General features: G+C 55.1%; 6 protein-coding genes and 1 non-coding gene across 7 annotated transcripts; 1 reads left to right on the forward strand and 6 right to left on the reverse strand.

The window, feature by feature from the left end:
* Window positions 1-60: 60 nt before the first annotated feature.
* Window positions 61-3,227, reverse strand: C8A04DRAFT_36991 (fungal-specific transcription factor domain-containing protein; the record flags this gene model as incomplete). The annotated part of the gene is made up of 4 exons (XM_062783725.1): window positions 61-1,941; window positions 1,992-2,354; window positions 2,417-2,950; window positions 3,012-3,227. 4 exons carry the CDS (start codon window positions 3,225-3,227, stop codon window positions 61-63), a joined length of 2,994 nt encoding a protein of 997 aa, XP_062637320.1.
* Window positions 3,228-4,076: 849 nt separating this feature from the next.
* On the reverse strand, window positions 4,077-4,679 carry C8A04DRAFT_36992 (Nudix hydrolase 1; the record flags this gene model as incomplete). The annotated part of the gene is made up of 3 exons (XM_062783726.1): window positions 4,077-4,238; window positions 4,314-4,516; window positions 4,580-4,679. The coding sequence occupies 3 exons, from the start codon at window positions 4,677-4,679 to the stop codon at window positions 4,077-4,079; spliced, it is 465 nt and encodes a 154-aa protein (XP_062637321.1).
* A 319-nt stretch (window positions 4,680-4,998) lies between these two features.
* On the reverse strand, window positions 4,999-6,303 carry C8A04DRAFT_11924 (uncharacterized protein; the record flags this gene model as incomplete). The annotated part of the gene is made up of 1 exon (XM_062777147.1): window positions 4,999-6,303. A coding segment is annotated over one exon (1,305 nt), but the record flags the coding sequence as incomplete, so codon positions are not given.
* Window positions 6,304-7,507: 1,204 nt separating this feature from the next.
* On the reverse strand, window positions 7,508-7,601 carry C8A04DRAFT_t67. The gene has a single exon. It is a non-coding gene; the product is annotated as a tRNA-Arg (tRNA).
* Window positions 7,602-8,581: 980 nt separating this feature from the next.
* On the reverse strand, window positions 8,582-11,767 carry C8A04DRAFT_36994 (uncharacterized protein; the record flags this gene model as incomplete). Its single annotated transcript, XM_062783727.1, has 3 exons — window positions 8,582-8,698; window positions 8,834-9,034; window positions 9,134-11,767. 3 exons carry the CDS (start codon window positions 11,765-11,767, stop codon window positions 8,582-8,584), a joined length of 2,952 nt encoding a protein of 983 aa, XP_062637323.1.
* Window positions 11,768-14,690: 2,923 nt separating this feature from the next.
* On the forward strand, window positions 14,691-15,787 carry C8A04DRAFT_36995 (inhibitor of apoptosis-promoting Bax1-domain-containing protein; the record flags this gene model as incomplete). Its single annotated transcript, XM_062783728.1, has 2 exons — window positions 14,691-15,232; window positions 15,301-15,787. The coding sequence occupies 2 exons, from the start codon at window positions 14,691-14,693 to the stop codon at window positions 15,785-15,787; spliced, it is 1,029 nt and encodes a 342-aa protein (XP_062637324.1).
* Window positions 15,788-16,181: 394 nt separating this feature from the next.
* Window positions 16,182-16,877, reverse strand: C8A04DRAFT_36996 (peptide methionine sulfoxide reductase; the record flags this gene model as incomplete). Its single annotated transcript, XM_062783729.1, has 2 exons — window positions 16,182-16,549; window positions 16,625-16,877. The coding sequence occupies 2 exons, from the start codon at window positions 16,875-16,877 to the stop codon at window positions 16,182-16,184; spliced, it is 621 nt and encodes a 206-aa protein (XP_062637325.1).
* Window positions 16,878-17,533: the final 656 nt, after the last annotated feature.

Consider the following 17,533-nt stretch of genomic DNA (forward strand, 5'->3'; position numbering starts at 1 on the left):
TTATTAACCCAATCACTTCAACACTTCAACTCGCTTCTCGTCTCGTCTCGTCGTGTTAACCTAAAATCCAGCACCCCAAGTATTACCCGCTCGTCCACCATTCGTCTCAACCTCGTACCTTCCTAAGCTCTCTTGCCACGTTTGCCAGTCAAACCCTTCATCCATGTTCGTATCCATATCCTCGCCGTTGCCCATGGTGGGCATCTGCATGATATCGGGTGTGCCGTTCGCGGGCCAGAGCCACGTGGGGAGGTTCTCATCCGTACCGTTAGAGTTCAGAGAACTTTGCTGGGGTAGGCCGTGTGGTGTGGGTTGTTGTGAGCCTTCTTGCTGTTGCTGCTGTTGGGATTGTGTAAGATTGAGAGGCATGCTCATCGACGTGGAGGTCCTCCCAAGTTGCTGTAGGGTGGGAATTGATGACAAATTAATATCAAAAGTTCCCGCGGACGTACCACCAGTTTGGGTGGGATCATCGGTCGGTTGGTACGGGAGGAATGCAGCACGGGCTAGGTCTGTGGGATCCGCCGACGCCCAAAGAGGTGCGAAATCGGTTGGGATAGAAGACGGATCCGCCATAGCGTCGTCGATGAACTCCATGATTTCCGGTTTGGCAAATTCTGAAGCGGCTTCCGGTATGAAGCTCATCGAGGCCTGTGGCATGGTTTGGCTCCGTGGCAGCTGGCGCGGGAATGACGATGGTTGAGGTTGTTCTTGCGGTTGTTGTTGTTGTTGTTGTGGGGCAGAGATATTAACAAGCTTCCGCCAGCGATCTAGGGCAACAGCGCCCTTCCTTGAACTGGGAATAGTACCAAAACCGTGGGGCGGAGAAATAGGCTGGTCCTTGAAGTCCAGCTCTTGAGCTGCTTCGGGGTCGGTTTGCAACCGCACAATCTCAGCCTCGCGATGCTTCTTCACCTTGATGTACAACTTCCGCAGCGGCATCCACACGGCATGGTGGCTAGCCAGCTTCTCGAGTTCAGCCGGGTTTGGCGACTGGTATGTCAGATTCAATGCGCCCCAAGCTCGTTCGGACTTGGGGCTCCAGGGTCGATGAGAGACTTCGATTAACGTGTACGCTAGCGCATGCCAATGGCTCCATGTCTGGAACAGCCAGCGCCATTGTTTGCACCGTGGGTCTGTGTTGAGGACGTGGCTGTACTCGAACACGTCGAGGGCAGCGTTAAGAAGGCGGGCCCGCACTGCATCAGAGAGCTGGTCGTCGTCCGGCCCCGGAAACAGGACAGGCTGATAAATAACGAGGGTCATCTTGGCGACGATGATGCGTGTGACGATGGACGCGACCCAGTACATAGGGTTGGAACTATCTCTAAGGAGCGAATTCTCCACTTTGTTTGAGACCTCGGACAAGAGTGCCTCACGTTCCTCGAGTGTTTTGTCGGCTTCGGCTGCCGATGGTGGGGCGATCTCGGCTGATACTGTGTGCAAGCGCCGTGACAAGGAGCAAATTTCATAACGAATCAGCGAAAACGTCATGTCCGTGGTGCCTTCTCTTGCCTTGGGAAGGCTCGTGCTTTCGGGCGAGATATCGGCGTCATTAATGTTAAGCGGGATTTGAGTGTCGAAAGTTCCGGATCCGATCGTGAGCTCGGTTCCTTGGTCTTCGGCGGAGCGGAGGTCGAGGACGCACACGGCCCAAAACAGACGGCGGCGCATTTCGATCTGGAAGGGTTTTAAGTTCGGAAAATGGGACCCGTCTCGATGAAGGCCCAGGGCTTGGCTGAGGCGAATCAGCAATCCGGTAAGGCTCCAGGCAAAACGGGTGTCATCGTGCCGACGGACGAGGACGAGGAAGAGCATGAGAGCTTGAACAATAGTGAAATCAGGCTTGGTGAGAAACTCGGCCTTCGCCAAGGCCTGTTCGACAGCGAAACGATACTTTTGGACCAGGGTCTTCTTCTGGGTTCCAAAATTTAATTGTACCTGCGACGAGTCAGCATGTGGCTCCATCCCTCCCATGCATGATATCGTACCTCTTCCTCGTCCAGCGAGGTGATAGCGGCATAATAAATCGAAAACATCAAGGCCTCGGTAGATGGGTTGAGATTATCAAGATTATGTCGAATGTCTTTAATGATCTTGCTCATTGACGGCACGTGGACGACTTTAAGAATGGGATCGACATTTTCCTGATACACCTGCCAGATAAATGGGATCTGGGAAGGCATGGGGTGCAGTTTCTTAAGATCGACGTCAGCCGACCGGTATCCGACAACGAAAGATTGGTGTTCCAGTCGCATTCTCTCGTGCTCCGCGGAGTCAGGGCTGCCCGCGACATCTGACACAATGGACTCGTCGTCACTGAGGTCCTGGGACTCCTTCCGGAGCTCGTCGAGCTAAACCATTGTCAGAGCTACAACAACAAATCTCGGCTTTAACAAATGGACATGAGGCTTACCTCATCATTAATGGATGACCACAGCGAGCTACTGACGTATCGCGTGACACCCCTCTCGTTCAATACCAACCGGCCAAACTGCTTATGCACATCGGGTGACGGCTTGCCTAGCGAGTCCGTATCTGACAAGGAGCCGGATGTCGGCCTAAGCTGCAGCTTCGGGCCAGACGCGCCCGGTGAGTCGTGAGCGGAGCTGCTGCTGCTCGGGGCATTTGGCCCCGCGCCCATGCGGGCCATGATATTGTGGTGATCCTCCTTGAGATATGCAAGCCCACCAGCGTCAGAGCCATGATCTGGGCTGTACGGATGGCGAACCGATTCCACCTCGATCTGGCCGCTGAGCTCCTCGACAATGCCCTCCAACTTCCGCAGGCGCTTCATCAACTCGATCTCGCGCTCGCTCGACGGCTGCTTCGTTGGGGCATTGGGATCCTTGGGACGTGGTCGGCGTGGCGCGCGGCCCGGGGCAGGGAAGATACACGGTATTAGGGCGCGGCGACAATTGGAGCATGGCATGTGCTTGTCACAACGGACCTGCCGGTGGTTAGCCAACCCGTCGGACGTAGGATTACGGGGTTAGAGGGGAAGACCGTACCTTTCTCCTCCGACATGTTACGCAGCTGCGCGGGTTGAGAGCAGGGGATGGGGTAGCCGAAGGGGGGTAAACAGAGGCGCCGGGTGGAGGGTGGCGGGCGAGCGCAATGATCTGTTGTGGATCGTATGTGTCCCCAGCGCCGGCGACTGCAGAGTGATCAGTCGACCGCGGGCTGTCGCCGACCGGTCGGGTGTCGGAGTTTGCGTCCCCATCCATAACCGTAGACACTGTGTAGCCGGCTTTCGTTTTATTATATGGACGGCCGGTAAAAACGGCGCACGAAGTGGACGACAAGAACGGAGGTATCGGTTCAAGTCCGGTTCAGGCCGGACTCGAGGGGCCTGAGGTCTCAGACGGCGGGTCTCGAAAGACTGGGGGTGGAATCTAGAAGCGGATCAATTCGTACGTATTATTCAATACAGGGCGTTCGGGGGGCACCGCAGGCTGCCAGCAACCGGTATGTACAGCGTCTTCGATGGGGCGGCGAGAATGAATCGACGAGGTACCAAATCTTCTAGTCTCCGGGATCGATGATGATTCGGAGATAAATGATTCCCTCACCCAGCAGGGGCGGGAAACGGAAAACATTCCATGGTGGGGTCACACGGCACTGGCCAATGCCACACCGAGGCCCCTGCTCTAAACAAAGCCCCCGCAGGAGCCTGTCGTGAAGCCCGCCGACAAGCTGCCGCTTTGGGGCGATTTTTGGCGACTTGTCCCTGGTTCTTATTCCCGCCAGTTCCTTCCGGCAACCTCAACTGGATGGTGGGGATAACGAACGCCCGGATCTGACGGCCTCGGGTAGACACCCTGGAAGAAACTGCAGGAAACAGTCACGCACCTGCATCCTTTGCGTCCACGCGATCATCTGTGCTTTTCCATGCCCGTCGGACCTCCCGTGGCTCGGCCGAGGAAAGCTCGCCATAATTACTTTGGACTTTTCGCTCCATTGCTCATTTCTAATATATCCCGTAAACGGGGTACCCCCAGAAGTTGCCCATCTTGCTTAAGGAAATCACTCTTCCAACGGCTTCTCATCACCCACTCCATGCAAACGGCAAGCGGTTAACGGCTATCCCCGACCAGCGTTTCGATCTCAGGGTGATCCTTGAGCAGATTGACAATGGGCAGAAAAACTTGGGGTGTCTCGTCGCCCCCCGCAATGGCAACCTTGACGTCAGCCCAGGACCGCCATTTCCAGCTCTCGCACTTCTCAGGCTCTAGAACCTATTCATGTGTCATGACTCCTGATTAGTCGATACAGCCTTGTGAGGGAAAATTGGGCCAGCGAAGTGGATATACCTCCGGTTCTTGAGCCTCATCAGCCCTGCGACATAACACAAAGATGGTAATGTAGTGCTTCGTCGCACTAAAGACATCGTTGGTCAAGGCTAGGAACTTCTCCGCCTTCACAACGAGCCCCGTCTCTTCAAGTGTTTCACGCTCGGCGCACGAAAAGTAGCTCTCGCCAACTTCGAGATGGCCGCCGGGGAACTGCCACTGTCCTTGATGTTGGTCAGTGCATGTTCTTCTGTGTTGAGGTTCTGGCCATCGCCTTGGGGCCGTACCGTGGCCGTGCGAGCCCTTGCGAGTGCCAGTGACCATGCGTCCCTGCGCATCTTGCACAATCGCGGCAACGCCCACCCTGACAACTGGAGCTGTGGCCATGTGTTGGTATTCTTTCGGCCTAAGTCAAGTCTGTGTCATAGTTTGTTTCGCTTGCCCCTCCGTTGGCGGCCTTGTCTGGCGGAGAACCCCCGAAACGGCATTGTTCCGAATTAGGTATAGCGCCATGCAAATTGACATTTTGCTCAACACCAATGCCCCGCAGCGGTTGGGCCCGCCGAACAAGGCCTACCATGATTTTCCAGGCCATCGAAGTCGGAGCATTCCTACATTCCGGGTTGCATTGTACACTACCTATTTGGAATAATCTTCGGTACCTCCCAATCAACAAGAGACGCCAACCACAAATCCAAGATCATTTTCAAGTAGCTTCGGTCTTGCGCGCGCTTGCCCGCTCGGCTCTCATCCAATCCTGAAGCAGTTTGTCGCCTTTAGCAAATCCAGCCAGCGCACTCTGTTTCCACTCCTGGTATAAAGGAATGTTTGCTCCGTCCTCCTTCCCCAAGAAGCACTTTCGTAACCCCTGGAAAAGGGGCTCGAAATCGACCATGTCTTGAGGTATGCCGCCCCCCATGAAAAACAAGCACCGTTGCCATTTGCGGCTCCGGCGGATCAGCTCTGCCATATCAGCCCGCCCACGCCGTTCAAATATAGCAGCAAACTTGGTTTCTTCGTCAGAAAGTTCGTTGCTTCCATCATAGAACTCTCCAACCAGCCACATCATACAAGGCGAACTAAACGCGAGTTCTTTAGCCTCCGCAGATGCAAACTCCCAATCGATCACTCCGGTAATGTTGTACTCGTCATCGACCAGAATATGATCTCCTTTGTCATCGTAATGTCTGAGGTAGAACGGCCCAGTTTGAGACGCCGACTCAGCCACAAGTTCGGGCAAGGTCTTGAAGCGCCAGAGAAAAGCGAGATAGTTGTCTACCGGCAAGCCGCTAACCTCACGCGTGGCGAGCATGTATTGCTGTTGCCTCACCAGGGCTGTGTATGCCTCTGTAAGTGTATCGAACGGTCCCAGCGCTCGATCTGGGGTGACGAAGCAGGGCGCTTGGGCAAAAGGTCCCACTTGGGTACTTCCCTTGTTGGTGATTGCCGAGTTGGAAGACGGAACAAGAGAGCCGGTCAGAGGGATCGGGTGTTGTTCGAGCTCGAGATACAGATCTGCGAGTTGCTCCATGACCCGTGTTCGTTGATGTTCAGTAGCATCGCTCCAGTCCAGCGGCTTACCGGATAGCTTCTCCATAAAAATATAGGAAACCCCCACGGCGTTGTCCGGCGAACTCGGCTCGTACGCATACACCCGCGGTACAGGCACCTTAGTGTCGGCCAAGAATTGAAGTGTTGCAACTTCACTCAAAAATATCCTAGCCTGGACCTCAGGTGGTGGCAGCAGAGGATCATCCAGGCGAATCCGCGCAAGCCAAATGACACCGTCGTTGAACTCAATCTCAAGGTGGCAATTCTGACCACCACACCGGCTCATAATACGGTCAACCTGGGCGTCTGGTGCAACATCTTTTCCAAGAGATGAGATACTGCAGGGCGTGCCGTTGCGAGCCCTACTAGCCGCGGCCTCCAATGCCTCCACATTGATCTTTGCCAGGAGAGCTACGAGGTGATATCTCTTGGCTGTAGCATAGGCTACACCGGCGAAGAAACATGTTTGGTTCGCAGGATAAGATTTGAGTATGAGGGCGAGGCGGCTTTGCGGAGGGGAAGAGGAACTCCTTTGGAAGCATAGGAAATTGTAGCGAAACTACAGCCCGGAAATATAGCCGTAATTAATCCAAGAAACTGCAGCGTTGTGGGGAGTAGAGGAGGAATAAAATCTGTACTCAGCTAAGCTGAACTTGAACTGAAGCATTCAAGAAAGGAACCAGAATTATTTCTCTGGGATTGAGACCTACTGCATTGCATTAATTAATTATGGGAACCAACGGCCATGAGTGAACAGCAAGACAAACGACAACTGCATACCACACAGTGTCAGAACCCAAATTTACAGAGTCTGATACCACTCGGCTTGAAAGGGCACGGAGGGCATGAGATCCTCTGGCTTATAACTACTGAAGGAGTGAGTAGTGACCTAGTCTCGCGGCTCTTACAGGTAGAAATGCAAGCATGAATTTATCGTCGAAAGTGTTGATGGTACCCATTCTCGAAGAGAGGGAGCATGGCGCACTCAAGTATTGCCTAGCCGATGCTAGGGTTCTCGTCACCACATATGAGAAGCACTAGTGTAAAATGGAGCTGGGGGTCAGAGACAAGGAGGACTTGAGGTATTAACACTTAACCCCAAGGGCTCAAAGCATGGTCCGCGTCGAGGACGGAAAGGATATGAGCAGGAGGTGTAAGTACTGTAATTATTAGGTCAGTTTTCCAACCGAGTGGATCCAACTATAGTGATCTTGGGGCTCAGAAGGGCGCACTGGCACTGGCCGCAGAACGGCGCACTGGCCGAAGTGGTTCGAGGAGGTGCTTCGGCATAGTCAACACCGACCAGAAGAAAAGGCTCTGTGTTTCCGATATACCTAGGAGACAGAAACGAATAAGAGAGAGCAAAGACAAGGACTCGGTTGAACAACGCACGATACACACGAAATACTGACGGTTTTTGGTGAACGGCGTGGAAAAACTTTCTCAAGATGTGCACTGGTGTGCAAGGCTCGGCGAAAAGTGCAACGACGACCCTTGTCGACCCCCACCTGTGATGCAACACTCCAAGACCCCGGCATCCTTGTCGCCGGAATCCGGGAGGCGAAGAAGACCCCAATCCCGTTCACAGCAAATCCAGAAGTTTTTGCCGCTGCCAATGACTCGAACGCAGGAATGTTTGGGCCCAAAAAACTTTAAAAAAGGCGCACCCGACGTGGGACTCGAACCCACAGCCTCAAGATGCACTTCTACAAAGAAGGATTAGAAGTCTTGTGCGCTAGCCAATTGCGCCAGCCGGGCCGGATTATTTCGAATTCTCAAACCCAGGCGCTTTGTACGTCGCCATGTCAGCACTCCCAGGGAGCGATAACAGTCATCTAGCACGCTGGTAAACGCCGGTTGACATAATTATTTAACGACAGCAAAGTAGCGGCCTTAATTTGTAGTGCTGAATTCGGTCATGAGTTGTGTTTCGCTTCTACTGGAATACAACACCTTAGTAGGGACTTGCAACGTTCGAGAAGTGAAGAAGTTAAGCGAGGTCGTGTGTTACCATGATTCCATTTGTTAGAGAACAAACAGCAGAACCACTAATACACGCCCGGAACACCTCTAAGTGCTATGAACATTCGTTGGCAATATGTTCAAGGGAATTTTATCACTCTGATGTTATCCACAGCTCAGATGGGGGTACCTATGTTCCATACCATTTACAGGGCGGACTTAATTTATGTATTTTTGTTTTGTTGTTTCCGCCCCTTATTACTTTTCTTTTTTAAACCTTTCAAACTTGTTTCCTTACCGACCGCTGGCTCCTTCAGAAAGCCAAAGCACAATGGAAACAGTTTTCTACCACAATTCCTTTATTTGTCACGAATGATTCCATTCTAAATCCAACCACTTGGACCCTCAGACTACCAGGTATCAGCCATCCTTTCCCCACGTGTTCCTTTCCTCCTTCACCCAGCCTGTTGACAGCGGACCATGACACCAAACCAAACCCCTCTCCCTACCCTCGCTCCATCCCAGCCGGTGGTATCTCCATGGTCATTTAAACATAGAATCCATGACAATATGCAACGTGATCATTCCCCAATTTAAAACCGTCCTATGCACCGCCCATCCAGGATTTTCAGTGGAAACAATCTATCCGTGTATGTTTGCCCATCCTGGTATCCCAGAAAAGAATTTGCTAATATGTGGCCATCAACATCAACGTCGGCATAAATAGACATCAATAAATGTCCTGCATCATCGTCTGTACGTGAACCAATTCCCCATCAACGTAACCCACCGGGGCCCTTCTCCACCACAAACCGGATTGGTTTCCTCACCCTCCGTTTCCGAGCTCCTCGGGGCGGCACCACCGGCCGCATGACGGGACCAGGCCCGAGGGGCTTCATCATACTAGCTGGGGGGTGGTTGATGTTGCCGATGCCGGGCCCTAGAGAAGAAGAGGACTTTTGCAGTCCGCCCCCGACCCCGCCAGCGCCAATCTTCCCTCCCTGGACATGGAGGAGCGCATTCTTGACCGCCGCAGCAGCGGCCGAGCTGGACGAGTTGGAACCCGAAGTGTTACTACCCCCAGCAGCAGCGATCGCCCATGCCCCTTCCTCCGTCTTCCTCTCATCAAATCCCCATCGCCCCACGCCGCCTCCGACAAGCCAGCCTCCCAAATTTTTACACTGGCTCACATCCACCCACTCGAGCCTCGCACACCCTTCCAACACATTCTCAACCCCATTTCCCGTCACCCTCACACACCCCCTGACACTGAGTCCTCTTAACTCGTTCAGATGCAGCGCCACACACCCCAGGCTCGCGTCACTCACAGCGCTCCCGCAAAAAGCCATCCTCAGCTCCCGCAGCAGCGGCAGCCCCAGGGCCACCACCTCCGTCGCGGTGTCCGATAGCGCGCAGCAAAAGCTCAAATCCAGATGTGTCAAACTCTTGGCAGCACCCACCAACGCCACGACACTGTTATCCGACAGATAGGTGCAATCCGCCAGGCAGAGATGTGTTAAACGTGTGAAGCGGTAGGGCGCCCAGGCTTGGAACCCGGCGTCGGTGATGGAGGTGCAGCGGGTTAGGCTGAGGGATTGGAGACGGGACGCCGCGTGCGCGGCGAGGTGGGCCATGGAGCGGTCGGTGATGTGTTTGCAGTAGGAAAGGTTCAGCCGGCGGAGACGGGGGCAACCGATGATGGTGCCTGGGGGAGGGGGAGGTGGGTGCGAAGGGGGTGGGTTTGGCGGTGGTGAGCGGGCTAGTTGCTGCTGCTGCTGTTGCTGCTGCTGCTGCTGGGCGCGACGGGTTTTGCCCGAGGGGGCGATGACAACGTTTTTGTTGTTGGCTCCGTTATTCGCGGGGCCGTTCTCACGAGAAGGTGGTGGGTTTGGCACAACCCAGCCAACGACTCGCGCTAGGAGGTTGTCACCGACTTTGCGACAATTGCTCCAGTCTACTTCCTCTAGGCCCTTGGCACATTCGCTCATCTCGAGGATCTGGGATGCCGATACGTCCCAGACGCTGCGCATACGCCAGATCTTGACATTTTTCCCGCAGGACCTCCAGAGAGTCTGGAAGCCCTGGTCAGTGATATGGAAACAATTGCTGATATCAAGCTCGACTGGGCGAGTGCCAAGGAACGGGGCGATGATGTTAGCCACGGACCAGTCGTTGACTTTGCGGTTTAGTTGGCCGAGGTCAACGCGCCGACACAACTCTGGGCTAGTTGATAGCATGTGCTGCCAGCTCTTGCAGACGCCCCTCAGTCGAATCATCTCCACCAGGTCCATATGTTTGAATACCTCGATCCAAACCCTGTCGGGGAACCTGGCGATGCTCTTCCCCTTTTCTGATTGAGGGAAAATGCGGGCCCTTTTGGGAAGTGGCGAGTCATCCAACGAGATCGGAGACAGAAGCGGGGGAGCTGGAGTGACGGGAGGTACCTTGATACCGCCCACGATCACGCTGCAATCCGTCTGAGGAGTTGGGGGGGCTAGGGAGTTGCGCCGCCTATTCCGTAGGTTCTCCATATCCACGCTTAGGAAAGGGTCCGGATCCGAGGGACGGCGCGTGTCTTCCTCTTCCGTTGGTGGGGAGACAGGTTGTGTAGGTATGGAGAATGTGACGCCCGGAATGGGCTTTTCGATCTGCGGTTGTGGTTCGGCTTCTCCATTTACCGGCGCATCCTCCATCTCGACATCTTCCGTCTCGGGGTGAAAACGTTCCCGGGCCGTTTCCTCAACCTGGGACTTCACTCCTGGCGGGCATCTCTGCCACAGCTCGTCAAGAACATCGCCAGGAATGATGAGGCACTCGACGTCTGACACGGCGCGTACCGTGGCTGTTCTCCACTGAGAGAGACCGAGGCTGGCAACCTCACCAAAGTACTGCCCTTGTTTTAACCTGGGCCGCGCATATGTAGTTTTCGTAGTCCGCCTCAAAGTGGGGCTCACGGGCTCTTGTACGACCTCGGCCTCGCCACGAACAATGAAGAATATGTCATTGCCTGGAGCGCCCTGGCGGACAATATCCGTAAACGGTGGGTACGACTTTGGCTGTGCGTTGAGGCCGAGGAAATGGAGGATGTCGCCTGGTAATGTCGCAAACAGGGGTAACTCTCGGAGTGTGGTTCGCACATTGACATAGCCACTACCAAGGGCACTCCCACTAATGGCGGAATCCTCGACAACCCCTGGACTTGGAGATTTGCGTTTCTTCGTGTTCACGACGGTGCCCTCCTTAATGACGCCCACTTCCCCCGTGCTGACCTCTCCGGGGATGGGCTCGCGCGCAAGGCTAGCAGAACTCGTATCGGGTAGCTTGACCGGTTGACTTCCCTCCTGTCTTTTCTTCTTCAGGATCGCTAATCTCTCTTGGGCTTCTTGACGGATTGCCTGCTCCATTTCGGGGTATTTCGGAAGCTCGGCCTGCAAGTCCTCCTTTTTGAGCACCACCAGCAGACACTTAGTCCGCGCAATGATCGTGGCAGTTCTAGGCATGTCCATGAGCACGCCGATTTCCCCAAAGAACGCACCGGGGTTGAGCTCGGCGTAGACGGCCTCTCCGTCACGGGAGGTGACGGCTACCACGCCCCGCACAACCCAGTACATCGCTTTGGCGTCATCTCCTTCCATCAGGATATGGTCGTGGGCAGCGTGGATCTGAGGTCGCAAGTGCTTGCCAATGGCGGCTAGAAAGTCGTCGGGGGCGGACATGAAGAGTGGAAAGGATCGGATGCGGTCGACTAGGTCCAAAGGCATGTCCGGGATGGTCGAGGCGGTCAGGGGCGAAGGGCGTATCGGGCGGGCTGGGTTGGTCTCGACATTGAACGAGCGCAGGACGGACGAGACTGAGTCACGCGCCTGCTGGCCGTTCTGGGTTCCGCTGGCGCCATACTGGGCTTGGTGATGGGCCAGGGCGCGAAAGGGCGAGGCGGCCGGGGGGGTGCGACTGCGTCGCATGGTTGACTGACTGACTAGGTAGCTAACTAGCTGTCTCGTGGACTCGTGGATGCGGCCGGGAGGATGAGCCTCCCGGGTCCGGAGAGGCGGGCGGTTGGGGCGGACGAAACTGCGCCTGGAACGTCCCAGTTACCTTAATACCGTATAGCAAGCTGGGTCGTGTCGGATGACGCCTGGCGTTTGGGCCGTCCGGAAGATTGCGAGGAACCGGCTCAGTTGCAATTAGGCGCAAGTTCTCTCATGCTATGGCCGCTCAGCCCGCGGCTTCCCCGCAAAACGAATACCAGGAACCCGTTTATGATTATGCGCCCTTCCCCCAGCTCCGAACGATCGTCGTGTGCGTAGTCGCGGGGCAGGTGGGGGTTCGCGAGGGGGAGCAATCGACTCCAAGTCGGGGCTATGTGGGGAGAGATACACCTGTCGCAGACAGCACCGAAGAGCCCAGATTCGAGTAGGTATCGTGGAATTGAAAGACACGCTCCCACTGTTGATTGTCCTCAGCTCCTTGAGATTGTGGTCGCACTCAGGCTCGCGCGCCGGTGTGTTTTGCGGATTTGCTCTGCCCTAGTGTCTGCCGGGTCCCGAGAACAAAGCAGTGTCTGGCGCTGGCGTTTGGCCGACAGTAAGCGGACGGAAAGGCAATAAGATCGCGGAGCGAAAACGTTCGAGCTAGATGGCGTTCTGTTAGAGATTCGATCAGCACTTCATGCTCTGTTCCCTCGAGTTCTTCCTCGCGCGCTACCACACCTCCTTTTCCCGGGGTCGTTTGCTTACATGGTGGGACGAGTTGAAACGTTCAGACACGCGCTTGCAAGGGGGGGGGGGGATTTGCAGCAGCTGAGCGCGACAGACTAACAAGATGTGGGGTAATGCTAGCGTGGGAGGAATGGTTCGTGGCAATTGCTGGTGGTGTTTCAGCAAGGCGGGCGGGGACCGGGCCTCCCTCACAGCTCCCAGCTGCCAGCTGGAAGTTGCAATTATTGAATTGTCGGCGTGCCGGCGCCGAATTGTCAGCGCGGGAAGAACGGGAGTGAAGAGAGCGGTAGGAGTAGTGGTTCGTCTGAGTCAGTGCTCAGGTAATCGACAGTGGTAGTCGCGCCGCTCGTGCTAAGCCGCTGACAGGTTCTCTCCAAGGTGTCTTTCTAGGAGACCCGTAGACGGGACGTGGGGCGTGGCCTTGCTGCGAGGCCCTGCAGTAACTAACAGCTTAGCTCGGTGGGTGCTACTGGTCGTTGCTGCACCTCGCGTTGATTTTCGGGTTTGTGGTGGTACGGATCTTCAGCTCTTCAGCAGACGCCAACTACGAAAGAGGTACGCAAGGGAGCATGGTGGGCGGACGGCGATGTTGGGTAAGCTGCAGGTGGGAGATGGGTGTATGTGTGTAGGCCCATCCAATGCGCAAGCTTGCAGAAGGTCCGGGTGCGTGGGTGTATTTCCGGACGGGAGCATGCGTCTGCCGTGTGTCTGCTTGCCTGTCTGGGTGCGTGCAGTCGGAAGAAAAAAACAGCACGGGTAAACAAATCGATCGGTCGTCGAGAGATGCCGTTCGCTGAAGCTTGCTTGGGGGTTTGGGCTGGGGGAGTTTGTTGTTGCTGTTGTGTTGTCCGTGTGCGGGTGCCCCTGGAAACGCTTCAAAGCTAGAGACGCAATGCAACCAAGGCTTGTAATGTCAAGGGTTAGACAGAGGAGGCTCTCCCGGTATTCTAGGTGCGGAGATGCAGGTGTTGTCAAAGCATGGCTGTCCAGTCCGTTTCAGTCATGGCGATGTCATGATGGAGCGAGCGGTGCAGGGACTCCCAGGTCCCCTTTTTGGCAGAGGAGCGCACGGAGCGGTAATAAATTTCGGGGGCGCCAGAGCTCGGCTTTCAGAACGGCAGAGCTCGCATCAATTGCGGGGCAATGAAACGTTGGAATGGTCCACAGCACTTGAGCATGCGTTTCGAGAGACGCTTCAAGGTTGAAGGGGATTTGAGCGGCTAGGAATCTAGAAAAATCCAAACATGAGGTTCCGGGCGGGACCGAGGTGAGTGGCTGGTCCCCTTCTCTTTCGCTCAGCTGGAGCGGAATCGTGTACAATGGCGGGGTGATCGTCATGACATTGCATTCCGCAGATGACGCCGCGAGACGGCGGTCCAGAACCGGGCGGACTGTCCCATTCTCCAAGTGTCCTTCAGTTGGTACGTCGGTAAGATCGAGAAACCTGTTGAGTAGCCAAGTTGTCAGCTCCACGGTGAAGGATGTCCATTCCGTTCACCTTTTCATCGGCGAGGCCGGTGGTTTCCCAGTCCCTGGTGACATGGAATTGCAATTTATTCGAAAACCGACAGCTGTCACAACCTTCGCGAATCATGTCACACCAGGCATGGTTTCCCCGGACCAGGGCACGGACCTGCAGCAGGAAGGAACTTCCAGAATTGTTCCACAAATGGTCCGTGCTCCTTCCAACCCGCGACAGTTTCGGTCTGTTTTTCTTCCGCTTCACCGGGACAAGAAACTGGACTTTGTCACCCAAAAGAAGTAAACATGGGACGGGAAAGGAAGCAAAGACGGACACAGTAGCAATAGTTATAGTACACAGGTGGGCAAAACATAAAACGCCTCCCTGAGCCTCAACGTTCCATTCTTTGGGATCACGGGACCCCGACATGGTCGGCGGGATTGCGTGAATCAACGAGTCAGTCGGATTTTGGGGACAACTCCTAAAGCCGGCAGGGTTAGGGTTTCGCACTCCGTTGACCCCGACGGAACCGGTGCTGGAAGCTTCCGGAAAAGGCCGGGTCAATTGGTCGAGGTTCCGCCAACCGCCACTTCGCAACGTCATTTCAAAGCAGCCTTCAATCTCAAAACCACCACAACCCCTCCTAGCCGCCCTCGATCGAACATCGTCGCACATCCTTTCGCCATAGATTGAGCAAATTCCACGATGTTCACACTTGCGATCCGCGCAGGCCCCGGCCGTCTTGCGACCAAGGCGCCGCAACTTGCGCGCGCATTCCACCAATCCGCCGCCAAGAACAGTTTCTTCACTGCGAGGACAGCCGCCCTTGCCCAGCGCCCGACGGCCAAAACCTCGTCCAACATCCTCGCCCGCCTTCGCGGCCCCGCACGCGGGTACCAAACACAATATGAGATCTACGTCGACCCAGCGACCCGGCGCCAGCAGCTTTACCGAAAGCTGCTGGTCGGCGGTGCCATTTTTGGCGGCACTCTCGTCACTGTCAACCTGATGTTCAACCGCGAAACCCGCGAAGATGGCGGGATGCCGGCGTTTGAGCGGTCCTACCTCAACCGGACCTTCACGCACACCGGCCTGGGTATTGGCATCATTGGCCTGAGTGCCTACCAGATGATCCAAAGCGGTTTTGTTTACCGCTTGATGGTGACCAACCCATGGGTGGTCGGCATCGGTGGCATCGCTTTGAGCATCGGCAGCATGATGTTGACGCGGGCGATCGACCCTGAGAAGTGAGTTCATTTCCTCCCGAGCGCCAGATGGTAAGGCAAAGCACATTTACTGACTTTTTTTCTCCCAGCTACGTTCCCAAGTATGCCTCGTGGGCCGTCTTCAACGCCACCCAAGCCGCCCTCGTTGCCCCGCTGATGACCATGGCACCGCCCGCCCTTCTTGCCCGCGCGGGCCTCTACACCCTCGCGATGATGGGCAGCATCTCGTTCGTCGGCGCAACTGCCAAGCAAGACAAATACCTGTACATTGGCGGGCCCCTCCTTGCCGGTGCGGCCATCGTCGCGGTCTCGGGCTTTGCACCGCTGGTGCTCCCCGCTACGGCTGTGCGGACCCTCGCGGTGACCGAGAGCCTGTGGCTCTACGGTGGTCTGGCCGTGTTTGGCGGCTTCACGTTGTACGATGTGCAGAAGGTGTTGCATCACGCGCGTGCGGCGGAGCGGGGCATCATCAAGGAGGACCCCGTCAATGAGAGTATCAGCTTGGAGCTCGACTTCCTCAACATTTTCGTGCGCATGGTGCAGATTCTCATGATGCAGCAGAACCGGAGGAGGTAAATGGGAAGCAAGCATAGGAGGCGAGTTGTTGGGCAGAAGGGGTTGTGAGGATAAGATACCCCGAAGGAAGGAAGATGGGATGGCTAGAGCGGGTAATTAGGGGCTAAGTCCCTCGAAGGGGCGTACATAAACCACCACCTCTCTACTCGGTGCTTTTTCTTTGTTTTACGGGCGCCTCGATGTTCCCGGCGGATGCCGTGGATATTCTCCCTCCTGTATTAGGTAGCCAGTGTGGTGTAGCCGCAGAAAAAGAAACAAAAAAACACAAGTAAACACTGCCCTTTCTACCAACTTCTTCGATGTCTTAGTCAAATTTCTGCGTTATGTGAACCTTCACATATCGCAGCATACATACAAGTAAATGGTGATCCTCACATTGTCGCCCTCCGACACTCTACTTCAACTCCGGAAATGACCTCAAAAAATGACTCGGGCACTCATAACCCGACGGGTTGTTGATCAGATACTTCTGATGGTAATTCTCCGCGTCCCACCATTCCTTAGCCGGCAATATCTCTGTGACGATCTTGTCTCCCGCCCCCTTCCCTGCCGTCCACCACTGCTCCGCGGCCCGCTTGGTGATGTCCCGCGCGATCGCTTCTTGTTCGGGCGAGTGGTAGAAGATACCGCTACGGTACTGCGTACCGCGGTCGGGGCCTTGCTGGTTGAGAGTGGTGGGATCGTGCATGCGGTAAAAGAACTCGAGGAGAGTGGTGTAAGAAAGGCGGGTGGGATCGTAGATGAGGAGGGTGGCCTCGGCGTCTAGTTAGTTCAAGATGTTCGAGTTAGCCCGTTTGCTTCAGAGTTCCCCTCTGGGAGATTTTGGAATGTACGTACGCCCCGTATTCCCACTGCACACCGCGCGGTATGACGGGTTCTCCGCGTCTCCGCCAATGTAGCCCACGCGCGCATCGTACAGACCCTTGTCGGCGAAATGCTTTCGGTACAAGTGCTCGACGCCCCAGAAGCAGCCGGCGGCCACAGTTGCTTGCTCGGCGCCCTGAGGGATGGTCACGGGCGCCGCGGCCACGGAGGAGCTCATTGTGGTGGTGGTAAAGGGGCGGAAGATGCGGCTGAGGAGAGAGGTCATTGACAGCAAGGGGATCTAGGCAGGTAAGGGGGCTTTGTTTGGACGAGAAGGTGTCAGTTGCGAAAATTGGTGGGGTTGCAGGTTGGCGGGTTGATTGCAGTGGGCTTTAGCGGGGTTGTTCTTAGGTATTGCGCCAGAAGAGAGCTGGCTTGCGAATTGCTTTTGCAATGAAAATGCTGTCGGTCTTGAAATTCGAAAGCACTCGAGATTATGGGCGGTATTAATACTATGAATTTAGACAGCTAAACATGCTAACAACGGAATTAGGGAAGAGCAATTCCAAATTGTAGATCATCGTCCCGGGCTGTGACGTCGGTCACTGCAGGATGACAAATCGCGGGGCTCAGCAAAATGATTCCAAACTGTGGCGCATCTGAGGCGCCAAACATCAACTCAATGTTTACTAGAGGTAGTCGACCCTGTTCAAAAAACATATCGGGAAAACTAGAAAAGCATAACATCATACCCAGGGATCAGGCCAAGTTCATGAACAATGAAACTGTACTCCGTCAATGTTCAAAGAACGAATCTGCAGTTGAGCTTGGGTTGTTTGCTTTACCCCTGAACTCGTAGTTGTTCGTATGCCCTTTTCACAGGCTCGCCTATAAAAGCCTACTAATTACTCCGTATTTAGAACACAGACCCCAGATTTCTTC

Source organism: Dichotomopilus funicola (genome assembly GCF_033296635.1).
Source record: "Dichotomopilus funicola strain CBS 141.50 unplaced genomic scaffold C8A04scaffold_28, whole genome shotgun sequence".
NCBI lineage: Eukaryota > Fungi > Ascomycota > Sordariomycetes > Sordariales > Chaetomiaceae > Dichotomopilus > Dichotomopilus funicola.